The following is a 23,196-nucleotide window of genomic DNA, read 5'->3' on the forward strand; positions in this document are numbered from 1 at the left end:
GCTGGGGGCCAAGGAGCCCGGGTGTTGAGAAGGGGCTGCCGGGGAAGGGTTAACCTTCAATCCCAGAACAGGGTGTGGGGAGCTGCTGCTCCAGGCCAGAGAGACTGAGGTGGGGAAAACAGAAGGGACAGGTGCCCCCCGAGGGTTCACCACCAGACGCAAGTCTTAGGCAAGAGAAAAATGCCAAACTTTTCCGCCACCCCTTGTCCCTGGGCCAGTGGACTGCCCAGGGGCTGGGGCTCCATCCTCCCACCTGACCCTCCAGCCTGCTTCAGGCCTGGGCCTGGGCCTGCCCCTGGAAGCCTTCGCCCATCGGGAGGCTGCTGGGTGGCTCGGGACCGGACCTGGGTCAGGCAGCTCTGAGGGCCGCACAGGAGCCCCCCGTGCTCTGGAAGGAGGTGGTCTGTTCAGGCCCCCAATCCAGCCGGCTGGCCCCTCAGTGCAGACCCTCCAGCCTGCCCCCGTGGCCAGCCCCCACTCCAGGGAGGTAGCATAAACCTGGGCTCTAGGGACAGGCAGTGCCGGGGGAGGGCTCCAACTCCGCCCACCCCTCCCACGGGTCCCTCCACTGAGATAGCGAGCCCCACGCTTGCCCTGCAGGGTCTGAGGATGGCACAAGGCACTTGGGGGCCTGCACGAGGCCTGGCACACAGCAGGCGCACAGAAAGTGTGGGCTCCTCTCTCTTCTTCTCAACTTGACCCCAACTCGACACTCCCCTTCTGGGGCCTCTGTACTCCGGTTCCCTTAGTCTCCATTCTTCCCTCACCTGCCCGTCACAGTCCCGTGAGGGGCCAGCGGCCACGTGTGCCTGGGCTCGAAGGTGTCCTCCCAGTCTTTCGAGGCTGGGCAGAGCTGGGTACGGTGGTCAGCGTCACTGCCAGGCTGCCCCACCGCTGAGCCCTCCTCTCTTCTCCCTCAGTTAAAGCGCAGAACAGTGGCAGGGAGTGTGTGTGCAGGGTAGATGGGGAGGCCTCCTGGGTCCTGGGCCTGAGGCCTGGCAGGTGGATGAGTCCTCAATCCTGGACCCCTGGGGGTGCCAGGCAGGTGTGTGGAGAAGATGCTCGTCCTGGATTGTGGTGGTGGGGGCGGAGGGCACCCTAGTCTTTGACGAGTTTGTAGACGTGGTGCTGGGCCCCGTGCTCGCTGGTGGAGACTTCAAAGACGAAAGCAATGACGAGCAAGGTCTCCTGGGAGTCCCGGCTCGTGACCACCTGGGGGCCGGGTAGGAAGATGCGGGAGGTCAGGCGGCACAGGGCCATGGGGCGTGCGGGCTGAGCAGAGCCTTCTCCTTTCTGGGGCTCGGTCTCCTCCTCTGAGGAATGGGTCTGGCCACCCCTGCTTCGAGGCCCCTGTGCCTGGGGTGCTCCCATGACACCCCCCGCCGCCCTCTCCCCCCGCCGCCTCCACACCTGCAGGATGGTGAAGTTCTCCAGGACGCTGTTCATCATATACTTTTCGGGCAGGTGCTTGAGCTTGTGGATGAAGTTGATCATGTACTCGCACATGGGCGAGCGGTGGATGCGGTACACAAAGCGCCCATTCTCCAGCCTGGCGTACTCGGTCTGCGGGAGCCGGGGTCAGGCGTCGCTCGGCTGGCCCGCCCCCAGCCCCCCCCACCCCCCGGGCCCCCACTCACCTCCACCTTCTCCACCACCTGCTTGCCAAAGGAGCACACCTTGGTGGAGACGCTGATGGTCATGCTGTCGGCCGAGCTGTACTGGGAGCTGACCCCATAGAAGGCGCCCGGGCCCTCCTGGATGGTGCTGTTGAGGTCGGCCTGGGGGAGGGGGCGGGGCGGCCTAAGTTGCTGTCCGAGGCCCAGGGAGGCGTCCCGCCCTGGGGCTGGGGGCATACATAGCCCGCACAGTGCCCACAGGCCCGGGGAGAGGGGCTCGGTAGGGTAGGCCTGGGTGCATTGCACACATCTGCGGGGACCCTTGGGAGCAGAGGGACCAGGGCAGCTCACCCAGAACTTGACGAGGAAGAAGGCGTTAGGGGGCCCCTTCTCATAGAGCTCCTTCAGGCCACCCTTCTTCTCGGGAAACTTGTCGTAGATCTGACGCACATCCACTGCCTCCAGGGGCGGGTCTGAGAAGGCGGGGTTCGTCTGGCCGATGTGCACAAACAGGTGTTTGCTGTACTGTGGGGAGGGCCCAGTACAGGGTCAGGAGAGCTCGAGAGTGTGCAGGCCCAGGGGGAGCGGGGGGCTGCAAGGGAACAGACCTGCCCTATGGCGTCCCAACCCCGTGACCCTGAGCTGTGGCCCTGGACCGCACAGACCCTGCCCCACCCGCTACATTACCGTGTCAGGGTCGCGCTGCACCTCCATGAAGGCGGAATATTCGAGGAGCCGCAGCCGGGAGGAGGCGATGGTGCGGTCCTGCCACACAGGTACAGAGGCAGCAGCTGAGGGGAGCGGGGCCAGGGGCTCATAACCTGGGAGGACAAGACGGACCCTCGTCTGCATGGGGGGGTGTGCGGCTACACACAGAGCCGCCCCCCACCCCGCACAGAGCCTGTGTGTGAGCTGGAGAATGGTGCCCCTTTTGGACGGGAACACGGGCTGGATTTTGACTCCCCTGCCAGGTGTCCTTGTGCAGTACACAGACTGCAGCACCGTGTGTGGTGGCCCTAGTAGTGTACATCAGTGGATTTTCCCTCATGTCACCATTAATGTGTGTCCAAACAGAAAATATAGACGTGAAAAACGTAAAAATAAAAATTACCCAGAAAAAAAAAATTACCCAGGATCCTAACTCCTAGCGAAAGTAAAACTCTGAAGATTTCAGTGTATTTCCCTTGAAGGAATTATATATACATACACATATCAATGTGACACCTTTGGTGGTGTGTACTTGTAGCAGAGTTGTGGAAGCAACATTGTAAAAGGTAAGGGGGCTATTCCTGGCCTGTCCCATTCCCCTACAGATGCCAGCCACTCCTCCCTCCCAGCCTGTGCGCGTACACACGTGCGTGCACACACACACACGCATGCGTGCGCACGCGCACACACATACGCGCACGTGCGCGCACACACACACACACACACATACAAGTCTGGCCCCAGCTCTTCTGAGCAGAGGTGCAGCTGCTGAGGGAGGGAGAGGTGGTGGCTGCCTTGTGCAGGGAACTTACTGCTGAGCGTTGGCGGCAGGGGTGGCTGGACGGGGTAGGCTGGCTGTGCAAAGGGCTTGATGCTGCAGACAGGAGCATGGGCTGGTTAGAGGGTCACCCCCTTCCCCACCTTCCGCCTGGCCCAGTCACATGGGTCTCATCTGGGACCCCACATAGGAAGCCACCAGGCCTTCCTGTGGAGGCCCAGAAATACATGCTGACCAGCTAACTTGCAAGCTTTTTGTTTTCTTCGCGTTTTAACTTTATGAAGTCTGGCTGCATCTCGCAACTGATGTGCACATTTAATGCAGCATTTCAAACCCACCCTGCAGAGCTGTTCATTAAACTGAGGGCGTGTCTTAGGAAGAAAGTCATCTTAGAGTTGAAGGAGCTGAGAATACTTGACTACCTGACTTGTTGAATGAAAGACTGACTCAGAGATTAACTGAGTGAAAAATAATTGTAAGGTGGATGACAACTGGTTGATGAATGAACAGACACATGAATGAACAGACAGATGCATTAGCTCTCTTAACTGGCGCTCTCCAACCCTCTATTTTTGAACGAAGACTTTGCTCAGCTGCTACTGGAACGCAGATGGGAGGGCAAGTCCAGCATGGCTGCCAGGGGAAAGAAGAGGGTGTGGGAAGGAAATGCCACCATACTCACTCCTGAGAGGGTCCAGGCTGCTGTCCCAGGAGAGGGGGGCTGCTCCAGAACTGCAGAGATGGGAAGAAGCCCAGGGTCCCTCAGTATCCAGGACCCCCACCCCGGCCCACCCTAAAGGCACTCCCCCACCCCAGTCCCACTTCCCAGGACCCCTGTACCCGAGAGGAAGTGGAGAAGACGGCCTGGGGCAGAGGGGAGGGTGGGCTGAACTTGTTCTGTAGGACGCTGGCTGAGACAATCTGGGCAGAGGACATGGACGCCATGCTCTGGAGGGCTTTGTCCTTGGAGACTTGGTCCTGAGGACGGGAGGAGCCTTGTGAGGCCCAGGCCAGGCCAGAGACAAGACAGGGGCTTGCCTCAGGGGCCTCCCCCGAAGCCCTGTCTCCTAAGTGTACATCACCCCTCTGATCACAATCCACAATAAGAAATTATTTTACTCCATAACCCAGTATAAGCCAAAACAGTTCTCCTTATTTTGCTTATTTTGTGTGTCACGCACTCTCATATTTTCTATTTCATCAGTGGTTCTCAAAGTATGGTCCACGGACCAGCAGCACCAGCATCACATGGAAGCTTGTTAGAAATCAAATTCTCAGGCCCTAGCCCAGACCTACTGAATCTGAAACTCTGAGGGTGAGGCCGAGAAATCTGACTTCATAAGTCCTCCAGGTGATTCTGATGCATGCGAAAGTTTGAGAACAACTATAATCCATTTTTAAAAAGATTTATTATTTATTTATTTTTGGCCGTGTCAGGTCTTTAGTTGCGGTGCACAGGCTTCTCTCTAGTTGTGGTGCGCGGGTTTTCTCTTCTTTAGTTGTGGTGCATGGGCTCCAGAGTGTGTGTGCTCTGTAGTTGTGATGTGCGGGCTCCAGAGCGTGTGGGCTCTGTGATTTGCGGCACACGGGCTCTCTAGTTGAGGCGTGCGAGCTCAGTAGTTGTGGCGCGTGGGCTTAGTTGCCCCGCGGCACGTGGGATCTTAGTTCCCTGACCATGGATGGAACCCACGTCCCCTGCATTGTAAGGCAGATTCTTTACCACTGGACCACCAGGGAAGTCCCTATAATGCATTTTTTAAAAAATCCTGTTTGCAAGCCTATTACGTTGATTTCACAATCCATAATTTGAAAATCCTATATTCGGTGCTCTCCCCTCCATTGCCCCCCACCCCCCGGGGAGGGGCAGTGCTACTCACCAGGTTCATGGCCTGTGGAAGAGAAAGAGAATGGATTAGAAGAGACACAGAGGAGGGCCAGATGGGGTGGAGGGACATGTCATTTCATCCTCCTCCTCTCAATGCCCACCTGGCTCTCAGTTCCTGAGGAGTGCAGGGAAGCTCAGAGGTAGCTGTGGACCCTCCCCCAGCCCCACTGCCACCTAGAGGGAGTGCGTGCCAGCTGGGGGTGCCCTGGAAAGGTTAGGATGAGGGCAGAGGGGCTGGAGATCTAGATGGTGGACCAAGCTGGGGCCCCTTGGGTCTGTCCACGTGTACTGTGCTATAGGCGTGGGGACTGGGGTGGGAGGCCCAGTCTGCTGGGCTTTTGTGGGCAGGGAGAAGAAGATGCAGCCTACAGGGGCCTTGACCTGGGTCAGGGCCATGAACCCAAGGCTCTGAGATCCTCAGCCACAGAGCAGTCAGGATTGAGCGTCCAAGACAAGGAATGGCCATGCCCGCCAGTCCCCACCAGTGTCTCCTCCCTGCCCACCTGGAGTCCCCATGCAATTAGCAAGCAGCAGTTAGGAGGAAGGAGAAAAGGAAAATGGAGAAGAAGAGAGGTGGGCCTTAGTGGCCCCCAGGTGGTCTTCCTCTCCCTCGCTGTAGGGCTGGCTGTCCCCTTGGGTTCCTGCTTACTCTCCAGGGGCTCTGGCCCTGTGTAGCCTGAAGTGGCAAATGGGCTTCTTCTGCCGCTTGTCTTTCTGAGACCCCCCTGCTGCCCCCCATAGCTCCTCAGCCCCTTCCCTGTCCCGGGCTGGGGTCAGAGAGCAGCATCAGGCCTGGGCAGGGCCAGGCCAAGTGGCAGGGGACCCCATACCTTCAACTTGGACTGAATCTCCCGAGATTTCCGCCTGGCTAGAACCTGCAAGTGGCTAGAGACCTGTAGAGAGAGAGAGAGAGAGAGAGAAAGAGAAAAAGAACAGAAAGAACAGGAGAGGCAAGAACAGAGTTTCAGCCAGAAAAGAGGCACAGTGGGGCCAGAGAGCCAGCCAAGGCAGAGGCCTGAGCCGTGCAGAGAAAGTGGTAGAGGCGCCATGAGTGAGAGGCCGAGGAAGGGCTGGAGGCCCCAGTCAGGCGCCCAACGTACCTTGATGCCAACCTGGTACTCCCGCACCTTCTTCCGAGCTAGAACCTGTATGTGGCTGGACACCTAGGGGCCGCCCCGCGCCCAGCCAGAGAGGAAAACACAGACAGTGAGGGAGGCATAGCACAGGGTAGCCACGGGCAAGGAGCATCCCAGCCCTCATCTCTGGGACCAAATGTAAGAGGGGCAACCGTGGGGCCCCTGTGGGCAGACACACCTTGGCCCTGCCAATTCTGCCCTCTTTTGGCCCTGTCTTGATCAAGGGCCTACCGTGGCTTTCAGGAGCAACATGTACAGTTGTACAGGTTGTTCACTGCATAAGCGCACCTGGCCCAGTGAGGGCTAAAATCCAGCCCAAGCTCTGCTGGCCAAGCTGTGTGCCCTGGTGCACAACTGCATCTAAAGTGGAGGAAGAGAGACCCAGGAATCCAAAATGGCATCAGTCATACCACTGAAGGAAGAGAAGCTCCTGGATGTCAAAATAGGGGAGTTGCCAAGCTGGATACTGATGCAGGATTTTACCCCTAAAGGCATTGCTGGAGCATTTCAAAGAGGTTACTACCAGTATTACAATAATATGTCAGTGTGAAGAAAGGGAGCTTCGCTGGGCTTTCTATGGTGCTGGCAGCTTACATGCTTTTCACCTACTGCTGTTCTTACAAGGAGTTCGAACACGAGCAGCCACGCAAGTATCACTGAAGAGGGCCCGGTGTGAAGGGCACACTCCTCATTCCTGACCTTTACCCAGCTGCCCTGAATCCTTTCATATCCTAACTGAGAATTAACACCCAATAAAAGATGACTGGTAAAAAACAGAGGAAGAGCATCTTTGTATTCTTCCAAAAAGAGGTGACTTTTTCTCACTGGTATCCTCAGAGGAGACACTGTTTTTTCTAATTGGCATCACAGAGGCTAGCCATGGCCATAATGCTCCTGCTGGCCACCAGATTATACATCAAGCCCAAAATCCTTTACAAAAGGTCTCCCCTGTACCACTGCCTAAGTCCTTCCGAGAACCCCACCAGCTTGCTGGCCTATGAAACCTGGCCTGGTCTGACTCGTGCTTTGTTCATGCAGCTTCCTCCCCCAGTACACATTCCTTCTCCTCGGACTAATACATGGCAGTGTACACTATCTCTATGTACACAGTATGTGCTTTTAACTGCATTTCTTCTCCAGCCCCTCCTCCCTGAAGCCTCCCTCTCCTGGCAGACCTGAGCTAGTCACGGTCTGGATGCGTGCGCCCTGGGCTTGCACAACAGACCTTGGCATTGTCAAGGATCTGGCCCTCAGCCTCAGAGAACCTAACTGTCACTGTTTTCCCCATGAAACAAGCACGAGGGAACAGGTGGATCCTCTAAGCTGCTTCACACTTTCATTATCAGCAATTGCTGTTGGCTTTCTTTGTAAGTTGTTTTTATCTCCATAAAGAAACAGTTTCTTTTCTTTTTAATCGTGGACTAAAAGTTACTATGTATGCGATGCTAGGCAGGCCCCTGCTACTTAGTTAGAACCTAGGCGGGTGCTTCTCATGCCATCTCATGGTGCCTAGGATTCAGGCCTATGTCTGGCAAGATTCCCGATCACTTCACGTCATGACAGTAACTGCCGTTTACCGAGCACAGCTACTGTTGTTCCCAGCACTTCACATGTACCAACTCCTCTGACCTTTACAGCAATGCTAAGAAGTCGGTACTAATATTATTCCCAGTTTACAGATGATGAAACCAAAGCACAGAGAGGTTAAGCAACTTATCCAAGGTCACACAGATGAACCCAGGTGGCCTGACTCCACAGCCCACTTGGCCACCACCAATATACCCTTAGACCAGAGGACTATCTCCAAATGGTCAGCTCTGTGACAGCTGAAAGTCACATGGGACTTAATCCTAATGTAATATTTAGCTGTGTTTTCAATAGGGAGGCACTGTACTTGCTATTAATTGCTGTACGTAGCTGTAAAAAAAAAAAGAAAATGGCATTTTTTTTCAACAGAGTAAAATGAAAACAACCAAAAAACCTTGCATGTCAGCGGGTTGCTCTTTGCGACACACAAAGACATGCCTTGTTCTCACAGCCATAGGAAGGAACCCCCTTTAAGGAGATATTAGACATCAGAGTTCTAATACAGAATAAAGTTAGAGGAGTGCCACCCTTGCAAAATGACAAAGGCCAGAGGTTTTTAAAATCCTGAGCTTGCCGACAGCTCATTTGTAAAATGTTAACGTACAGCCAGCCTTCTCGGGATACCTGGCCAGGAGCAGGTATGATGCTGGACCCAGAAGTAAGAGGCTCTGCTACCCTCCTTGGGCCTCGCTTAAAGATCCCTGGGCCCCTTCCAACTCTGACAAACAGGTTCCTATGAACATGTCTTTTGGGTGAAGCAGGACACGCTGGGACAGTGCCCTCCTCCTGTGCCTGGGATGTCTGTTTATAACTACAGTAATAATAATAGCAACAGCAGTGGCACATTCTTATACAAATACACTCTGTTCTACATATCAGCTATTGAATGGTTGAGGAACAGAGGCTGGAGATGAGGCACCCCCTCCCCGCAGGTATAGGAGCAAGGTATTTGAACCCGGGGGCTGATCAGCCAGTATTCCTCCTGTGGCCCCAGGCTCCAGGGAACTGGGCCCTTGTCTGTCCAGTTCCTCACCGGGTCCCTAGTGCCGAGAATATAGTAGTAGCTCAATGATTTACGAAGTGAATAAATGCTGTACAACATGAGCTGGCCCAGGGAGAGTGGTTAATAAAGGCCTGAACAATGAGGGAGCATTTCTACTCCCGCACTGGGTGGGTGGACCCAGAACCTTCCTGTGAGACAGTAAGGATCTCGGGGGTGGGTGCAAGGCCCAAACCCCATCCAGAGAGGGAGGTTTGGGGGGGCTGAGGGCCAGAGCTGGCCTCGGTTCTCCAGGTCCCTGCCTAGAGCCTGCCTCTCTCCCGCCACCCAATCATCTCCCAAATCACCAGTTTCTTCCGTCCCTACCACCACTACTCTCACCATTGCCGCTGCCCAGGCCACCGCTGCTGACCTAGGTCCCTGCCTTGGCCTGGTCTTCTCTATCCACTGCCTCGGGTGTTCCGGAGACAAGATGCCTCGACAGCTGCCACAAGCCACTCCCTGATCTATTCCCTTCCATGGCCCCCAGTTGCCCCCAGGGAAACCTGTCCCTCTGGCCTCCAGCTCAATCTCTCACAGCCCTCGGCTTTTCCCACCCCTCCCTCCACACACCACACTGCTAATGGAAGGCTCTTTCCTGCCCAGTGGGTTGAATCCTGGATCCACCACCTACCCGTGGAGTGACCTTAGGAAGTTACTTAACTTCCCTGTGCCTCGGTTTCCTCACCTGTAAAATGGAGATAGTTACTGTACCTACTGCATAAGGTTGCTATGAGGACTAAATAAATTAATACAAAGTCAGCTCTGAATGGGCTTACAATTACTATTTGTATAGCCAACTTCCTCAGCCTGGAAGAATCCTCTCCCTTTTTCCTGCCTGGCTAAATCCTCTTCCTTCTTAAAAATACATCTTGAGTGTCATCTCCTCCAGGAAGCCTTCCTAGCCCTCCCTCCTCCCTTCCCCTCCCTGGTCCAGGCTCAATGCTTGTCTGACAGTACATGCTCCGATCTCAGCCATGCTGCCCTGCTCTGCCCTCACCTGTCCAACTGTCTGTCTCCCTGACTGGTCAGCGAGCCACTCAGGGCAGTGACATGCAGCTGCCACAGTTGCCCACTGCGGCGTATCTGTGGTCGCTGGATCACAGGTCTGGGAGGGGGGTCAGAAAGGACAGTGGGGACTTCCCTGGTGGTGCAGTGGTGAAGACTCCTCGCTCCCAATGCAGTTGGCATGGGTTCGAGCCCCGGTCAGGGAGCTAGGGGAGTGGGCTGGGCAAGGGGTCAGCTCTGAGGAGGCGGGCAGGGCAATGGGATAGCTCGGCCTGGGAGGGGCTGACAGAGGCAGGGGAGAGAGTGTGTGAGGGCAGAGGGGCTGCAGCGTAAATTATCTTTTACCTGTTTTCTTGTCCGAGTCTTTCCCGTCCTCAATTTAATATACCGTGCGATCAACTCATTTCGGCCTAGATTGGGGTGAGAGGAAAAAATAGGGATTGGTCAAAGGGGACCCCTGGTGGCTGTTGACCCCCCACCAGCTGGAAATACACCAGGTCCCTCCCACACACGCTGCTCTTGTTTTCTCTCCCCACTCTCTTCGCTCCACCCCACCTCAGGGGCACAAGCGGGGTGGGTGAAGGATGGTGGGGAAGTCCCAGAGCTCCCCCCACCGCCTCCAGGACCTGGGGGGCTGCTGTTGGGGGAGGGGCAGCAGAGCAGGAGGTGGAACAATGTCAGGCAGCTTGACAGGTTTCCCTGCGAGACAGACAGGGGCAGGTGTGGCCGAAGGGCTGCAGGACAGCTGGGCCCCTCACTCCCAGTCCCCCGCAGTGCTTCCTTCCTCTCCGTGCTGTCTCCGTGCTGTCACCAGCTCCAAACCTCCGAGGGTAAGGGCTCGTGTGTGTGTGTGTGTGTGTGTGTGTGTGTGTGTGTGTGTGTGTGAGAGAGAGAGAGAGAGAGAGAGAGAGAGAGAGAGGGAGGGAGAGAGGGAGGGAGGGAGGGAGAGAGAGATGACTGGGCACGCATACCTGTGTGTGTCTGTAAGAACTCTGGCCTGGGTTCCTGTCCTAGCTGTCCTTGCCACCGGGAGACCCTGGACAAGTCCCTGCCCTTCTCTGGTGAAACAGGCAGGAAGGACCAGATGGTCTCCAACACGTCTCCTACACTGACAGCCTGGGTCAAGATGTGTAATTGAGCATGTCACTGTGTCCTTGAACCTGTCACCCCCATGTCACTGGTTACCAGTGTCTGTCCCTCCCTGTGAGAGAGTGCAGCCTGTCAGACTTGGGGTGGGGGCTCTGCTCAGCACCAGGGACCCTCTGGGGGCCCAGAGGCTGGCCGGCATCCAGGGCGCTTGGCCCTGTAAAGGGGGTGCTTGGGACGCACGGTGAAGCATGTGTCAGCATCCTCAGCGGGTAGGCTTCTTACCCCCAAATTCAGGCCCCCTGCCCCCCAACCCCATAGCCTCCCCAGAAGGACCGCATTCTCCAGATTCCTCTTCCATGACGGAACTGGCCCCACGGCTCCTCCCTTCCTGCCTGCCCCTCTCCACCCCACTCCCTCCGCCCTGTCTAAAAATACCCTGTGGGGCTGCCCCAGCCATCTGGGAGGGAGCAGTGGGGGCAGGCGGCCCCCGCCCTATGGAAGGCGCCCTGGAACATCTGCCTGCCCCGTGAGTGGGGCTCTGGGGCTGGGGGTGGGCGTGGCACGGTGGTGGGGCAGGGGACACGGGGCAGCCCAGCCAGTGCTGGACACTGGGAGGGGACAGGCTGAGGGCCTGCCTCACCCAGCCATAGGCTGTCGGGGCGGGTTGGAGGGAGCTGGCAAGGAGTCAGGCCCCAAAGTGTTGAGTTATCCCAAAAATGCAGCCCTGGGAGAGCCCTCTCAGGGCTGGACCAGGGTGGATGCTCCCTTCTGGAGGCAGGAGGTGGGCAAGGTGGAAAAGAGAGGGGCTAGGGGAGCAGCAGACTTGGGAGGGGGTGTGAGGAGTGAGGGAGTCCCCTTGTCTCTCCAGCGCCCTTCCCCACGCAAGCCCTGTCACACTGTGCGCCTCCCACCACTCTGCAGCCCCCTCTCCACGCCCCCTGTTCTCTGGAGGGAACTCGCCAGTGGGAAACACTGCTCTCTGCTGGGATCTCACCCCAGGTCTCACCCCTCGGGCTCCCCCACGTCCTCCCAGGAGAGGGACCCTCTTCTGGGCCCAGCCTGGAACACACCGGATTGACCCAGTTTCCCGGGCCCACTGAGTCACCCCGAAACTTCCAGGCTGGCCGGAGCGAGGAGAGGAGGGGCGGTCGGGGGTGGGGTCGGGGGCGGGGGTGGTGTCACGTGTGGGCTGCGCTCTGGTGGAGGGGGCAAACTTGGCCTGTTTATGAGGAGGATCCAGACACACAGGCTTGCACGCCCAGACCCGCCCGCCCTCAGAGGGCTGGCGGCCTCCGGGACTTCGCCAAACCGGTTGGGTGAGGGGGCAGAGAGCAGAGGGAGGGGTGAGGAGGGCTGGACCGCCTCCCCAAGTGCAGTCCAGGGTCCCTGTGCCTCCCCACACGCACCGTACATCTTGCCCTCGTCCGACAGGATGATCTTGCGACGGCCGCAGGGTGGGTAGATGGCCAGGGCCTCCTGGAAGCTCTGCTCGATGTCCGGGCTCCACACACCCTCCGCATCGTTGTCCAGCCCCTTGTCCAGGCCCTCGGGCCCATCCTCCCGGGCCTCCCCGGGGCTGCTGCTGGCATTCCAGCTGTTGGACGCTATTGTGCTGGTTGCTCTGGGCTCTGGGCTCTGGGCCTGAGCCCACTGGGCAGCCTGAGCCTGGGGGGCAGACGCAGAGGGGTTAGGGCAGGGTCCTCCCAGACCACAGCAATCTCCACCCCCGGGGCAGGTGCTCCAGGGTTGGGTGGAGGCAACCAGAGGTTATGTTTAGTCAGTGCTGTGTGACCTTCACCTCTCTGAGCCTCAGTCCTGTAAAACGAAGGAAGGGTCTCCTTTGAGGTTGTGAGGGTTAAAATGAAATGAGATCAGACAAAGTGCCAACCATGATGCCTGGTGGTGATCAACAGCAACAATAACAATGCCTTATACCTACACAGTACTTTTGTGGGGAAAAAGTACTTTCATATTTATTCAATCCTCAAAACTAAGGCGGGGAGGGCAAGGAGTGATGCCCATTATTCAGATGAGGCAAACAGGCTCACAAGGCCATGCAGCTGCCAAAGGCACCATGATGGGCAGAGAGGAGGACCACGAGGGGCAGGGCCCAGTGCTTCTGTGGCTCTCAGAGAGGCTCCTTGGCTCTCGCTGTGCCAGCTCCTCCTCCTTGTCATCAGGATCCCCAACCAGGGACCCCCACCCCTCATTCTCCCCACAGCATCAGTGCAATCCTGCCAAGGACCCGCTGTGGCCTGAGGAGGGTCCCAGATCCAGGAAGGGTACAGTTTTGCCTTCCCCAAAAGATAACTCATGAGAACCCTGCCAAGGAACCTAAACTCAGGGCAGGAACTGCCTCAGGAATCATGAGAAGGGAGCGACACTGGTTGGTAAGGGAGCAGCGGAGAAGGTGCCTGGCCGACAGCCTCGCTCAACCCCACCCACTCCTCCATCCCACTTCCTGTTCCTGCACCTCCCGGCCCCGCAGCAGCCCATAAACCACCCACAGGCTGGCCCCTGCCCTGGCCCACATCGTGGATGGGCCAGGGCTCTGTAAATTCTGAGTTCCCTGCACACGCCAGGCTGGGTTATTAAAGCAGATCACACCCAGACAGTCCCCCAACACACACAGCCCTAAGGCTCACCCCCCGGCCCCCTTCAGCCTCAGAACCACATGTCCAATGTGTATCAGGGTCCTGGGAGCCCCAGAGCCCCAGACGGCTAGACCTCAGGACTTTGCTCTGGGCTGTAGGGAAAGGGGGGAGCAGGGTGGAGAGGGGGAGACCCCATCAGAAGCTGGGGAAGAGACTTCTTTCCCCTCAAACAAGAATTCCAGGTCTTGCCAAATGGGTGGGGATTTTCCCTGGGGGGGCCACCCCTTTGCTTTGGAAGGCTTGAAGGTAGTTGCTAGTGGCATGGGATGGGGAGGGCCTGGGGACCTGAATGTCAGATGGATATAGAGTTTACATTTAACTTTACTACGAATGACAGCACCTGCATATGGCAGGCACTAGTCTGGGAGTTTACACACATTGACTCATTTAATCCTCACAATCACCTATGCGGTAGATACTATTATTACTTCTACTTTACAGATGAGGAAACCAAAGAACAGAGGGGTTAAGCAATTTGCCCAAGGACACACAGCTAGTAAGTGCTAGAGCTGGGTTCTGAACACAGGCAATCTAGCTTCAGTCTCTTAACCAAGGTAAGAAGCCCCACCACCTGCAGAGGGAAAGGAGGCCCAGCATGGGTTGTCATGGCAACCACCTGAGAATGCCCAGTGGGGTCCAGACCACAGGGTCCCCCCCCAGCACAGGTGGCTGGAGCAACTTCAAGGACCCCCAGACCGCTGTAACCCTTCCTGTGAGGCCTCCAAGACCACCACACCAGAGGGCAGCCAGGGAGAGAGGAAGCCATGCTCCTGATGGGTCAGAGGGGCCACACCCCTCTGCTCACCCCGGCAAGCTGTGTTCTCATCCCCATCCCCTCCTCAACCCCTTGAGGGCAAGTTCTGTAATAAGAGTAGGGGGGAGGGGTGGGATGCCGGGGGACACAGCGGCGCCTATACTGAGCTAGCTGGGAGGCAAGCCACCGCCCCACGCCCGTGCCCCAAGTCTGACAGTGCCACAGGCGGACGTTAGAGGGGAGGCAGAAGAGGGACTACAATGAGCTAAGACCCCTCCCAACAGAGTCCTCAACCCATTTCCCCCCAAATCTTTTCCTGAGGCCTCCCTCAGAGCAGCAGGGGCCCGGCGCATGGGGGGCCCTGGCAGCCCCAGACTTTTCAAAGCAACTTTCTTGCCTCCCCCAAGTCTGTGCCCGCCTCCCCTCATCCAGGGAGTGGCCCCCCCTTCTCGGGGTGATGTCAGCCCCGCCCCGCCCCCCGCAGGAGCACTGTGGCCAAATATGGCGAACACAGCAGTGCTTGGGAGCTGGGACAGACTGGGGGGGCGGGGCGGCGGCCCCTGGCTGGGACTGCTGGCAGCTGGTGAGGGGGAGGGGAGCCCAGGGGGCGGCCACAAGGACAAGTCAAGGAGAGAAGCAGGACCACCGTCCCTTCCGCTGGCTCACAGGCACATGCTAGACTCACTTTCCAGGAACACCCCTGCGGGGAGAGGCACCCACACAGGGGCCGGCAGGTGACCCCCACCCCACACAGCCATGCACTGGAGCACGTGTGTGCAGTACGCTGCGTGGGTGCGCGAGTGGACACCCCAATAAGAATATTTGTACCCCCCAGACCGAGGCACACCCGTGGGCAATGGCAGGCGGGCAGCTGAGCCCCGCTGGGGGCTGAACTGGGGTCTCTGTCCTACCGCATCACTCAGGAGCAGGTCAGTGCAAGGAGTCTGCACTGGGTGCTCTGGCCTTCCCAGAGTTACTGCTGTGGGATGAGGACAGAGGTGAGAGTGGGCCACCCTCCTCTCCTTAGACCCCAAACCACTGGGACTCAGGCTGGGGGCAGGGAGGAGGCTGTGGGTTCCTCAGCCAGCTGCAGGGCTGGACTGAGGCCAATGCGGGACTCAGGCGTGGTGGAGGGGGCTGCCTGGGGTCAGAGGGCAGGCCCCAGGGGAAGGCAGCCCCAGCCCAGCGTCGGGTCTTATCTGCCCTTTATAGAGTGGGGTTGACAGGGGTGGCAGCCCCCCAGCTGCTCGTTGACACTGTCCCAGGTGTCTAGAACCTCTGCGTTGCTGGGCTGCACCACCAGGTGGGGTGGGAGAAGGGGTAGAAAGACCCAAGTGAGGGGCAAAGAGGGTGGAGCTTGGGATAGACAGGAGGGGAAGGGGGACACGGTGTGGGCAAGTCTGGGGGTGGGTGAAGAGAGCAGGAGACAGACAGACAAGAAAACAGACAAAAGAGACGGGACAGTCACAGAGTGAGAGGCAAAAGAAAGAGACCTAGAGAGGGGATCTCGGAGTGAGACCCAGAGGGAGAGACAGAGACAGAGATCCAGAGAGAGACAGACATACGGAACAGGTAGCGTGCTGGAGAGTGAGATCCACAGACACTGCGGGCAGTGGGGAGAGAGTGAGGGAGAGAGTGACTATGACCAACAGAGACAGAAAGACAGAGACCAAGATGGAGGAGATGGAGACACACAAATGAAGGGGGTAAATCACTAAACTCAGATACAGTCAGGCAGTGAGGGAGGGGAAAACCAGATGGTGGTGAGAGAGAAAAAGGAGAGAGAGAGAGAGAGTGCGCGAGCGAGAGCCAAGGACGGAAAGACTCAGAGGCTGGGGCAGACCTAGGGGGAAGGAGTGACCAGGGGAGCCACTGCTGGGGGCTGGGGGCTGGGGTCAGCCACAACAGGGCCACATCCAGGACATCCCCACTCCTGGCCCGTCTGCTCCCCAGCCCTCCTCTCGACGACCTCCCGTCTCCCTGGTACTGCACAGCCCGAGGACCTCCTGTGTTCTTGCTCTAACTTTATCCTCAATCTGACCAGCACACACCCGCTTCCCCTCTCCCAGGGCCTTCTGAGGTCAGAAGGTGCCTCTGGGTGGTGGCCGGGTAGGAGATAGGAGGCTGGGTGAGCAGGCCTCAGGGCCCTGAGGGAGATAAGGGGCACCTTGCTGCCCACTCCCCACCCTGGGGCCAGACCTGCTGGAATAACTGGCTGGACAGCTCCAGGGGTGGAGGCCAGCGCAGGGGCTGCTGCAGAGGCCCTAGGCCCTCACCCCCCAAGGCCCCCCCACCCCCGCAGCCTCCAGACCACCCAGCCCTCTACCGCCTTTCAAGTAGGGGGAGGGATGGGCTTGAAACCTGGGCTCCCCCAGAGCTTCTGCCTGGTGGGGGATGCAGAAAAGGCAAGTCCAGGCAGGTGTCTGGACCCCGCACCCCTCCCCCGGCACCAGCCCCGCGGAGAGGTCGGACCGAGCCTGGTGACTGTGCTGGGTCTAGCGGGCAGCAGCTGTCCACTCCTGCAGGACTTCAGCCCTCAAAGTGCTCTCACTTTGAGTGAAAACATCACTCCAAGTGTGGGAAGATTAGTGAAATCAGCAGTTTCATCCTGAATGCCCTGCCCCCAAACCTGGGCTGGGCTGACCAGCCGGGGTGGGGGGGTGGTGGCGAGGATGCGGCAGGCGGTAGATGAGGGCTAAGGGAGCCTCCCCGCCTCCTCTGCTTTTCCCTCCTTCCTTCCCACCCACCCCCAGAGCGGGCCAGCTGTTCTCCAGCTGCCAGAGGCTCCCACCCTAGAACTGGCCGTGCTCTGGTTGGGATGGGAGAGCAGGGCAGGCGGGATGGGGATGGTGTCTGCCTCCCCCACCTGCAGGCCAAGGACCCCTGAGGGACCCTGCCAAGTGACCACACCCTGCCAGGCTGGAGATGGAGTACCCTCCTCCCTGGAGCAGGGTCGAGGTTTTTACAGGAGGAAGCAATTTGCAGAGCCCACTAGGAGGGAGGTGAAGGGGGGCTCCCCACCCCTCCCCAGCTTACTAATGTGCTTCCAATTTGGGAATCCAGTCTCTGCACCCACCCACCCCCTCTCCTAGGGCGCGGGCTCCTCGGGGAGCAGATGGGGCAGGGTAGCCCCCCAGGCTTCCCTCTCCAAGGCTCATCCTCACTGTCACCCCTGCTTCCAGCAGTGTAGGAGGGAGGGAGGGAGGGAAGAGACTCAGAGCCCTCAAACCTCCTGCAGGAAGAAGGGGCCCACTTCCCACACCTCCCTTCGCCCCCACTCTGAGACTGTCCTGTCTCCTCATCTCATCCCACTCCAGGAAGGCCAGGGATCCAAGCTGGAGGAGGCGGGGATGCAGCCAAGGGGTGAAACTCAGTGAACATGTCAGAGGGCCCCTTGGACTCTGGATCACCCGCTGAGCTGCCACTGGTCCCTCAGTCAGTTGCCCCCTCAGGAAGGTCACAATGTCAATGTCGTCTATAAACACACAGGCTTTCCCTGGGCGTCTCCTCTCTATCAAACGCACACACTCCTCTTCACAGCCACTCTCCTGCACATTCACTGTTACCTGCATCTCCCTTATTTCTTTTTCTTAACTTCTTTTATTGTGATAAAATATACGTAATAAAAAATGTACCATTTTAATCGTTTTTAAGTGCACACTTCAGCAGCATTAAGTACATTCTTTCTTTGTTTTTTTTTTTTCTTGTATTTTTTTTGGCCATGCTGACGGCGCGTGGGATCTTAGTTCCCCGACCAGGGATCGAACCCGTGCCCCCTGCACTGGAAGTGTGGAATCTTAACTGCTGGACCACCAAGGAAGTCCCATTCTTTCTTTGTTTTCAACAGTTTTCTTTCTGTGGTCCTCCACGTAGACACCACATGCATTGGGGTCACAGTCACCCAAATTCATCATACATGGCATCCCACGCCATATATGCCACAGTCCTGAAGGATGTCACCCCCACTGCCCCACAGTCGCAAACCATCTCAGATGTGACCACCCACAGAGTCGGTCTCAGTCACACCCCACAAACAGCACCGTCCCTCCATGTGTGGAGTTTCTTTCTCGTGCTCAGTCTCACCCACACGCCTGATTTCACACTCAGCTGTTGCCACAGCTTCTCAGCACATGCCTGCTGCACTGGGTATAGTCCGCCGCGTCACAACGGTTTCCCCCTTACACACACACGTACACCATGTTGTGACAACTTTTCTCATACGTGGTGTCATATATAGTCACACACAGACCATCAGAGTTTCTACAAACCCAAGGTCATCTCATTTGCAGAGTGTCACTCATTCTGCTTCTGACACACACAGCATCACACAATCGCAGTGTCCCTCACACACCTGGAGCATCGGAATCCCATCCAGACACGAGTGTGAGCTCACACCGCTGGTCAAGCAGACAGTGTCTTTCATAAACGTACCCCTTGTGATGGCCCCTCACACACACAGGTCCCCCATACAGCCTCACAAACACACACAAACACACACACATGCAGCATCAGTCACACACTAAGAACGTCATTCACAGTTTCCCTCATGTACCTGCAGTGTCAGTCACACACTGAGAATATCATAGCTTCTCTCACACGTGAATGTTACAAAGTCACAATGTTGCATACAGTTGCTCTCACATGCAGTCACACACACATGCTGGTTTTACCCAGTTCCCCCCACCTGCATCCACCCCCCCAGCGTCACCCACACAGAGTGTTCCACTGGGCTTCTCTCTCACACACATCCAGCGGCACACACAGTGGCACTCTCGTTTCCCTCTATCACTTCCTGTCCTGTCGGGCCTGGCAGGGAGTACAGGAAGCAATCAGCACTCTAGGAAACCTCAGGGGCCGAGGCTTTGGGGATTCGTAGAGCGACAGAATTCTCTGGCTCCTGCCCCCAGTCCCCTGTGGGACCCTGAGCGGACAGGCAGAGCCCTCTCCCCTCCAGAGTCCTCCCTGGAGGGGCAGGGCCTCTCCTGCAGACCACCCTAGGCTGGCACACCAGGGGGGAGGGGAGGGCAGGGCGAGGCCACGGGGGACAGGGCCGAGTGTGACCTGCTGGCCTCCACCCCAGCTCTGAGCAGAGAAGCTCCTGCCATCGCCCCAGGGCGGCCCCGGAGGGCCATGGAGACCTGGACCCTCAAGGCCACCCCTCAGACCCCACAGCTCCTGCAGCGCCCACGTGGGAAGCAGAAACTGCGACCTCCTGGCCACCTCCACAGAAAGCTGCAGCACTGGGAGCCCTCTTGGCTCCCTGGAGCCTGGCACCACCAGCTCCCTCCCCCACTGTCCTCCCTGTCAGCCGGCCCCTAGGCACCTCTCCCTTCCTGAGCGAGGAGGTGGACAGGGCTGGGAGCTTTCACTCCCTTCCAACTTCCACCCTGAGCCCCTAGAGGCGTCCGGGAGAGGGGTCGGCCATCCAGGCAGCCTCTGAACACCATTTACCCTGCCCAGCCTTGCCAGACCCCACTGCCACCTCCCAGGGCAGCTCCCCGGACTCCACCAGCCTTCCTGTCCCCTGACACCTGCTGCCTGTAACCTTTTCAGCCACTCTCACCTGGCTTAGCTGCCCTCAGTCACCCCCTCGTTAGCCCTCGCCTTCTTCTTAGAACACTGGGTCACCCACTCACCTCTCCAGGCCCCACCAGGTTCAGGTTCCATGATGGGAAGAGAGGGGAGAAGTCATGGATTCCAAACAGGGAAACTGAGGCCCACCAGGATGACACAACTGGTTAAAGGCCCAGCTGGGGCCAGATCTCTTAATTTCTTGACCTCCTCTGTTTGAGAGGTCTCCTTCTTGTTTTAATATGTACCCAACTGTCAGAATGTACCAAGGTCTGCAAACCTGAGGGTGAGGGTGGGAGCAGGGCTCAGGACACACACACACACACACACACACACACACACACAGAGTTCTGTCCTGCCAATCACTGACCATCCTACTCAGCCATTCCCTTGCCCAAATGCACTAATTAGCATTAATTATTGTTCCCTCCCTGGGGGAATGGTGGTGTGGGAAGGCCCACAAGGTTGAGACTCCCACTGGATCCCAGCCTCTCTCTGAGGAGGGGGCATCCAGGGCCCCTGAAGTCACTGTCACCATATAGCTTAGTCCTAGAAAATACATCTGTTTATCTCCTAGGGATCCAGAAAGACCAGAGAACCACCACGTCCTGTGGTGGCACCGCTGGGGGGAGGTCTTGGAAAAGGAGCTACAAGAATCTGGAAGGGAGGAATACTTAATTCCCCCAAATCTCTAACTTTTGGCAACTTTAGATTTCCCTCCTTGCCCCAGGCTGCCCCCAGCATTCTGGCCAAGGAGGCACCCTGACCCCCTGCGCTGGGGTGGAACATGTGGACACAGAATCAGCTGCAGGAGGCCGGATACACAGAGGCGCCGTGGGCTCGCACCAGCCCCTCTGAGCTGTGTCCAGCCCCCATCCCCACCCCCTGCTCTCCTGGGCTACAAGTCCAGGCCTGACCTGGTTCTGCCTCTACCTGGAGCGAGTAAAGACACAGAAGGAGGTGCCCCCTGAGAAGCCCTACCCCAGCGCCTCATTCCCCCTTGTTCAGAAAGAACCTCTCAGCCCTGGATCAGGGCCCCTCTCCTGGAAAGGTGACACAGTGGGGTCTCCATGACACTGCCGTGCGGCCTGGCTAAGCTGGAAACCAGACGCAGACAGGCACTCCCGGCCTTCCTTCCCCAGGCAGGAGTAAAGGGCACGACAGACAATGGTGGGGGTGGTGTTGGGGGGTTAGGGTTAGAGGAGACAAGCGGCCTTCAAACCCTCTAAAGTCTAAACAAGGGCTCTGAGGAAGCGTGGCCAAGAGAAGGCCCCAAATCCAGCCCCCTTTAGAGCCAGGCTCACAGAGCTCAGGGCTGGAACTCCGAAAACTCCACCCCGACGCAGGCGGCATACTGGAGGGAACTTAAGCCCCTGCCCCTCAGGGGGCACACGCCCGGGGCGCGCAGCTTTGCTGCCGGACACCCTCCACGATCCGGCGCGGCTGCGGGCACCGCGCGCAGGAGCCGGCCTGGGCGCCGGGAGGCCGGGCCCGAGGCCTGCGTGGAGCTGGGGCCCAGCGGGCTCCGAGAGAGCGCCAGCTGGGAGTCCAAAGGGCGGCGGGGCCCGGGACTGGGAGCTCCCCGGTGGCAGGCCCCCCAGACCGTGCGGGCCCCCAGACCGCGACCTCGACACCCCAAAGGCGTACGTTGGGCCAGGCGATGGCACCGGGGCCAAGCTCCCGGCTCCCCGATCTCCCCCCGAACAACTCGTCCGGGTCGCGGGGGGGTGGGATGGGGGTGGGGTGGGAGGGGTGGGCGGGGCTTCCCGGAGGGCTTCTCCCCCTTTCCTCTAAACTTCCCGGCACCCAGATCCGGGGCTCCGGCTCAGGCTGGACAATAGCTCTGGGAACCAGCCCCCCTCGAGTGCCCCCCTAACCCAGAACCAACCAACCAAACCACCTCTCCCAGCAGGGCCTCCTCCCGGCGTCCGCCCGGCTTACCTGGTCCGATCTCGCGGGGGCGCTCCGGCCGGGCGGCTCCGCCGGGCCCGAGGGAGCGAAGAGGGGGGCCGGGGAAGGGGGGTCGTGGGGAGGGGGCTGACCGGAATGTGCGGAATGAGCCGGGCTGGAGCGGGAGGCGCCGGGCGCGGAGGAGGGAGCGAGCGGGACGGAAAGTTTGTGTTGAGGAGCCGGGACTGGGGGTGGGGGCTGCGGGGAAGGAGGGGGCGGGGCGCGCACGGGGGCGGGCACCGGCCTGGAGGGGCGGGGCCGCGCGGGGCCGCCCCCGACCGCTCTTGGGCTGCCCACCCTGACGCTTCGGGACCCCAGGCGGCCCCCGGCCTCTCCGCGCCCGGGCGCCCCGTTCCTCGCCCGCCGGAGCGGCGCTGAGTCTCAACCTCCCTTTGCCCTACTCTACCTCCCCAGTCCCCCGCCGGAATTTGGGGCTCCGGCCTGGGCGGGGCCGAGGGCGGAGCTCCCACCTCGGGGGCTGGACTCCCGTCGGTGCAGGGGCCCGGGTGCCGCGTCACTAGGAGCCCGGCGGAGCCGGGTCGCACGGTCTTCGGGTCTCCCTACCCCCTACCCGAGTCCCGAGCGGCCGAGGCGGAGCGCCTTCTCCCGACCGAGGGCCCGCCCCCTTACTCCTCGGGCCCCAGACCCGGCCCCGCCCTGGAGGCTGCGCCCGCCCTGCCCGAACCCGGTTTGTCTGGTTCTCCCCGAGAGGCTTGTTTCTCGAATTTCTCCCTTTCCCCCTCTTCCCGGACCTCCGGGGCCCTCCCTCTCGGCCCGGCTCCCCGGGGCCCCCGCGGGGGGCGTCTCGACATCGCGAGCCAGCCGAGTTTCGGTAGGACCCACGATGGGCGCGTGGGAGGGGACGCGGTAGCGCCCGGGGCCTGAGAGGGGTGGGGGGTGGGGAAGGGAGGCCTCCAGCCCGCCCTCCGGACCTCTCCCGCGCTCCGGACCCCTCCCGCCGCCTCTTTCTCCGCACGCGCTGAAGAACCACTGCTCCTCTTGGCCTAGGACGCAGCTTTATTGGGGATGTGGGTACCCGGTTTTCGTTCCCCATCACCTACCCCCTCCTTGGAGCCCTAGTACGGTCCCAGAGGGGGTTAAAACAACACTGACTACTGCTCCTGGACAGGAAGTGACTGGGGCGCCGGGCGGGGGTGGTGGTGAAGCGGCGCAGGCTAGCTCCGCGACCAGATGTGCCGCTCCAACTCCAGATGTTCTTCATCTCCGTCCGACCCGCCGTGTGAGCTCCTCCCCTGCCTCGGCCTGTGCCAGGCTGGGCAGTGGATGGAGATCACCCGGAGACAGCGGGGTCAGCCCCCGACAAGGGAGGAGTCTTCAGTGGGGACTCTGGTGAAGGGACCGTTCAAGCCTCCAAAGTGAATCCTTTCCCCAACCCTGGGGGGCGCTGAGGACTACTAGGG

At 59.1% G+C, this 23,196-nt stretch overlaps 1 protein-coding gene across 1 annotated transcript; it reads right to left on the minus strand.

The window, feature by feature from the left end:
- Window positions 1-1,098: 1,098 nt before the first annotated feature.
- Window positions 1,099-19,921, minus strand: TEAD3 (TEA domain transcription factor 3; the record flags this gene model as incomplete). Its single annotated transcript, XM_079713013.1, is given in 14 exon segments — window positions 1,099-1,212; window positions 1,411-1,563; window positions 1,638-1,778; window positions 1,968-2,141; window positions 2,304-2,437; window positions 3,137-3,198; window positions 3,785-3,834; window positions 3,943-4,080; window positions 4,980-4,991; window positions 6,088-6,150; window positions 10,103-10,167; window positions 12,253-12,478; window positions 12,480-12,511; window positions 19,891-19,921. Coding segments are annotated over 14 exon segments (1,395 nt in total).
- Window positions 19,922-23,196: the final 3,275 nt, after the last annotated feature.

Source organism: Hyperoodon ampullatus (assembly GCF_949752795.1).
Source record: "Hyperoodon ampullatus genome assembly, chromosome: 10".
NCBI lineage: Eukaryota > Metazoa > Chordata > Mammalia > Artiodactyla > Ziphiidae > Hyperoodon > Hyperoodon ampullatus.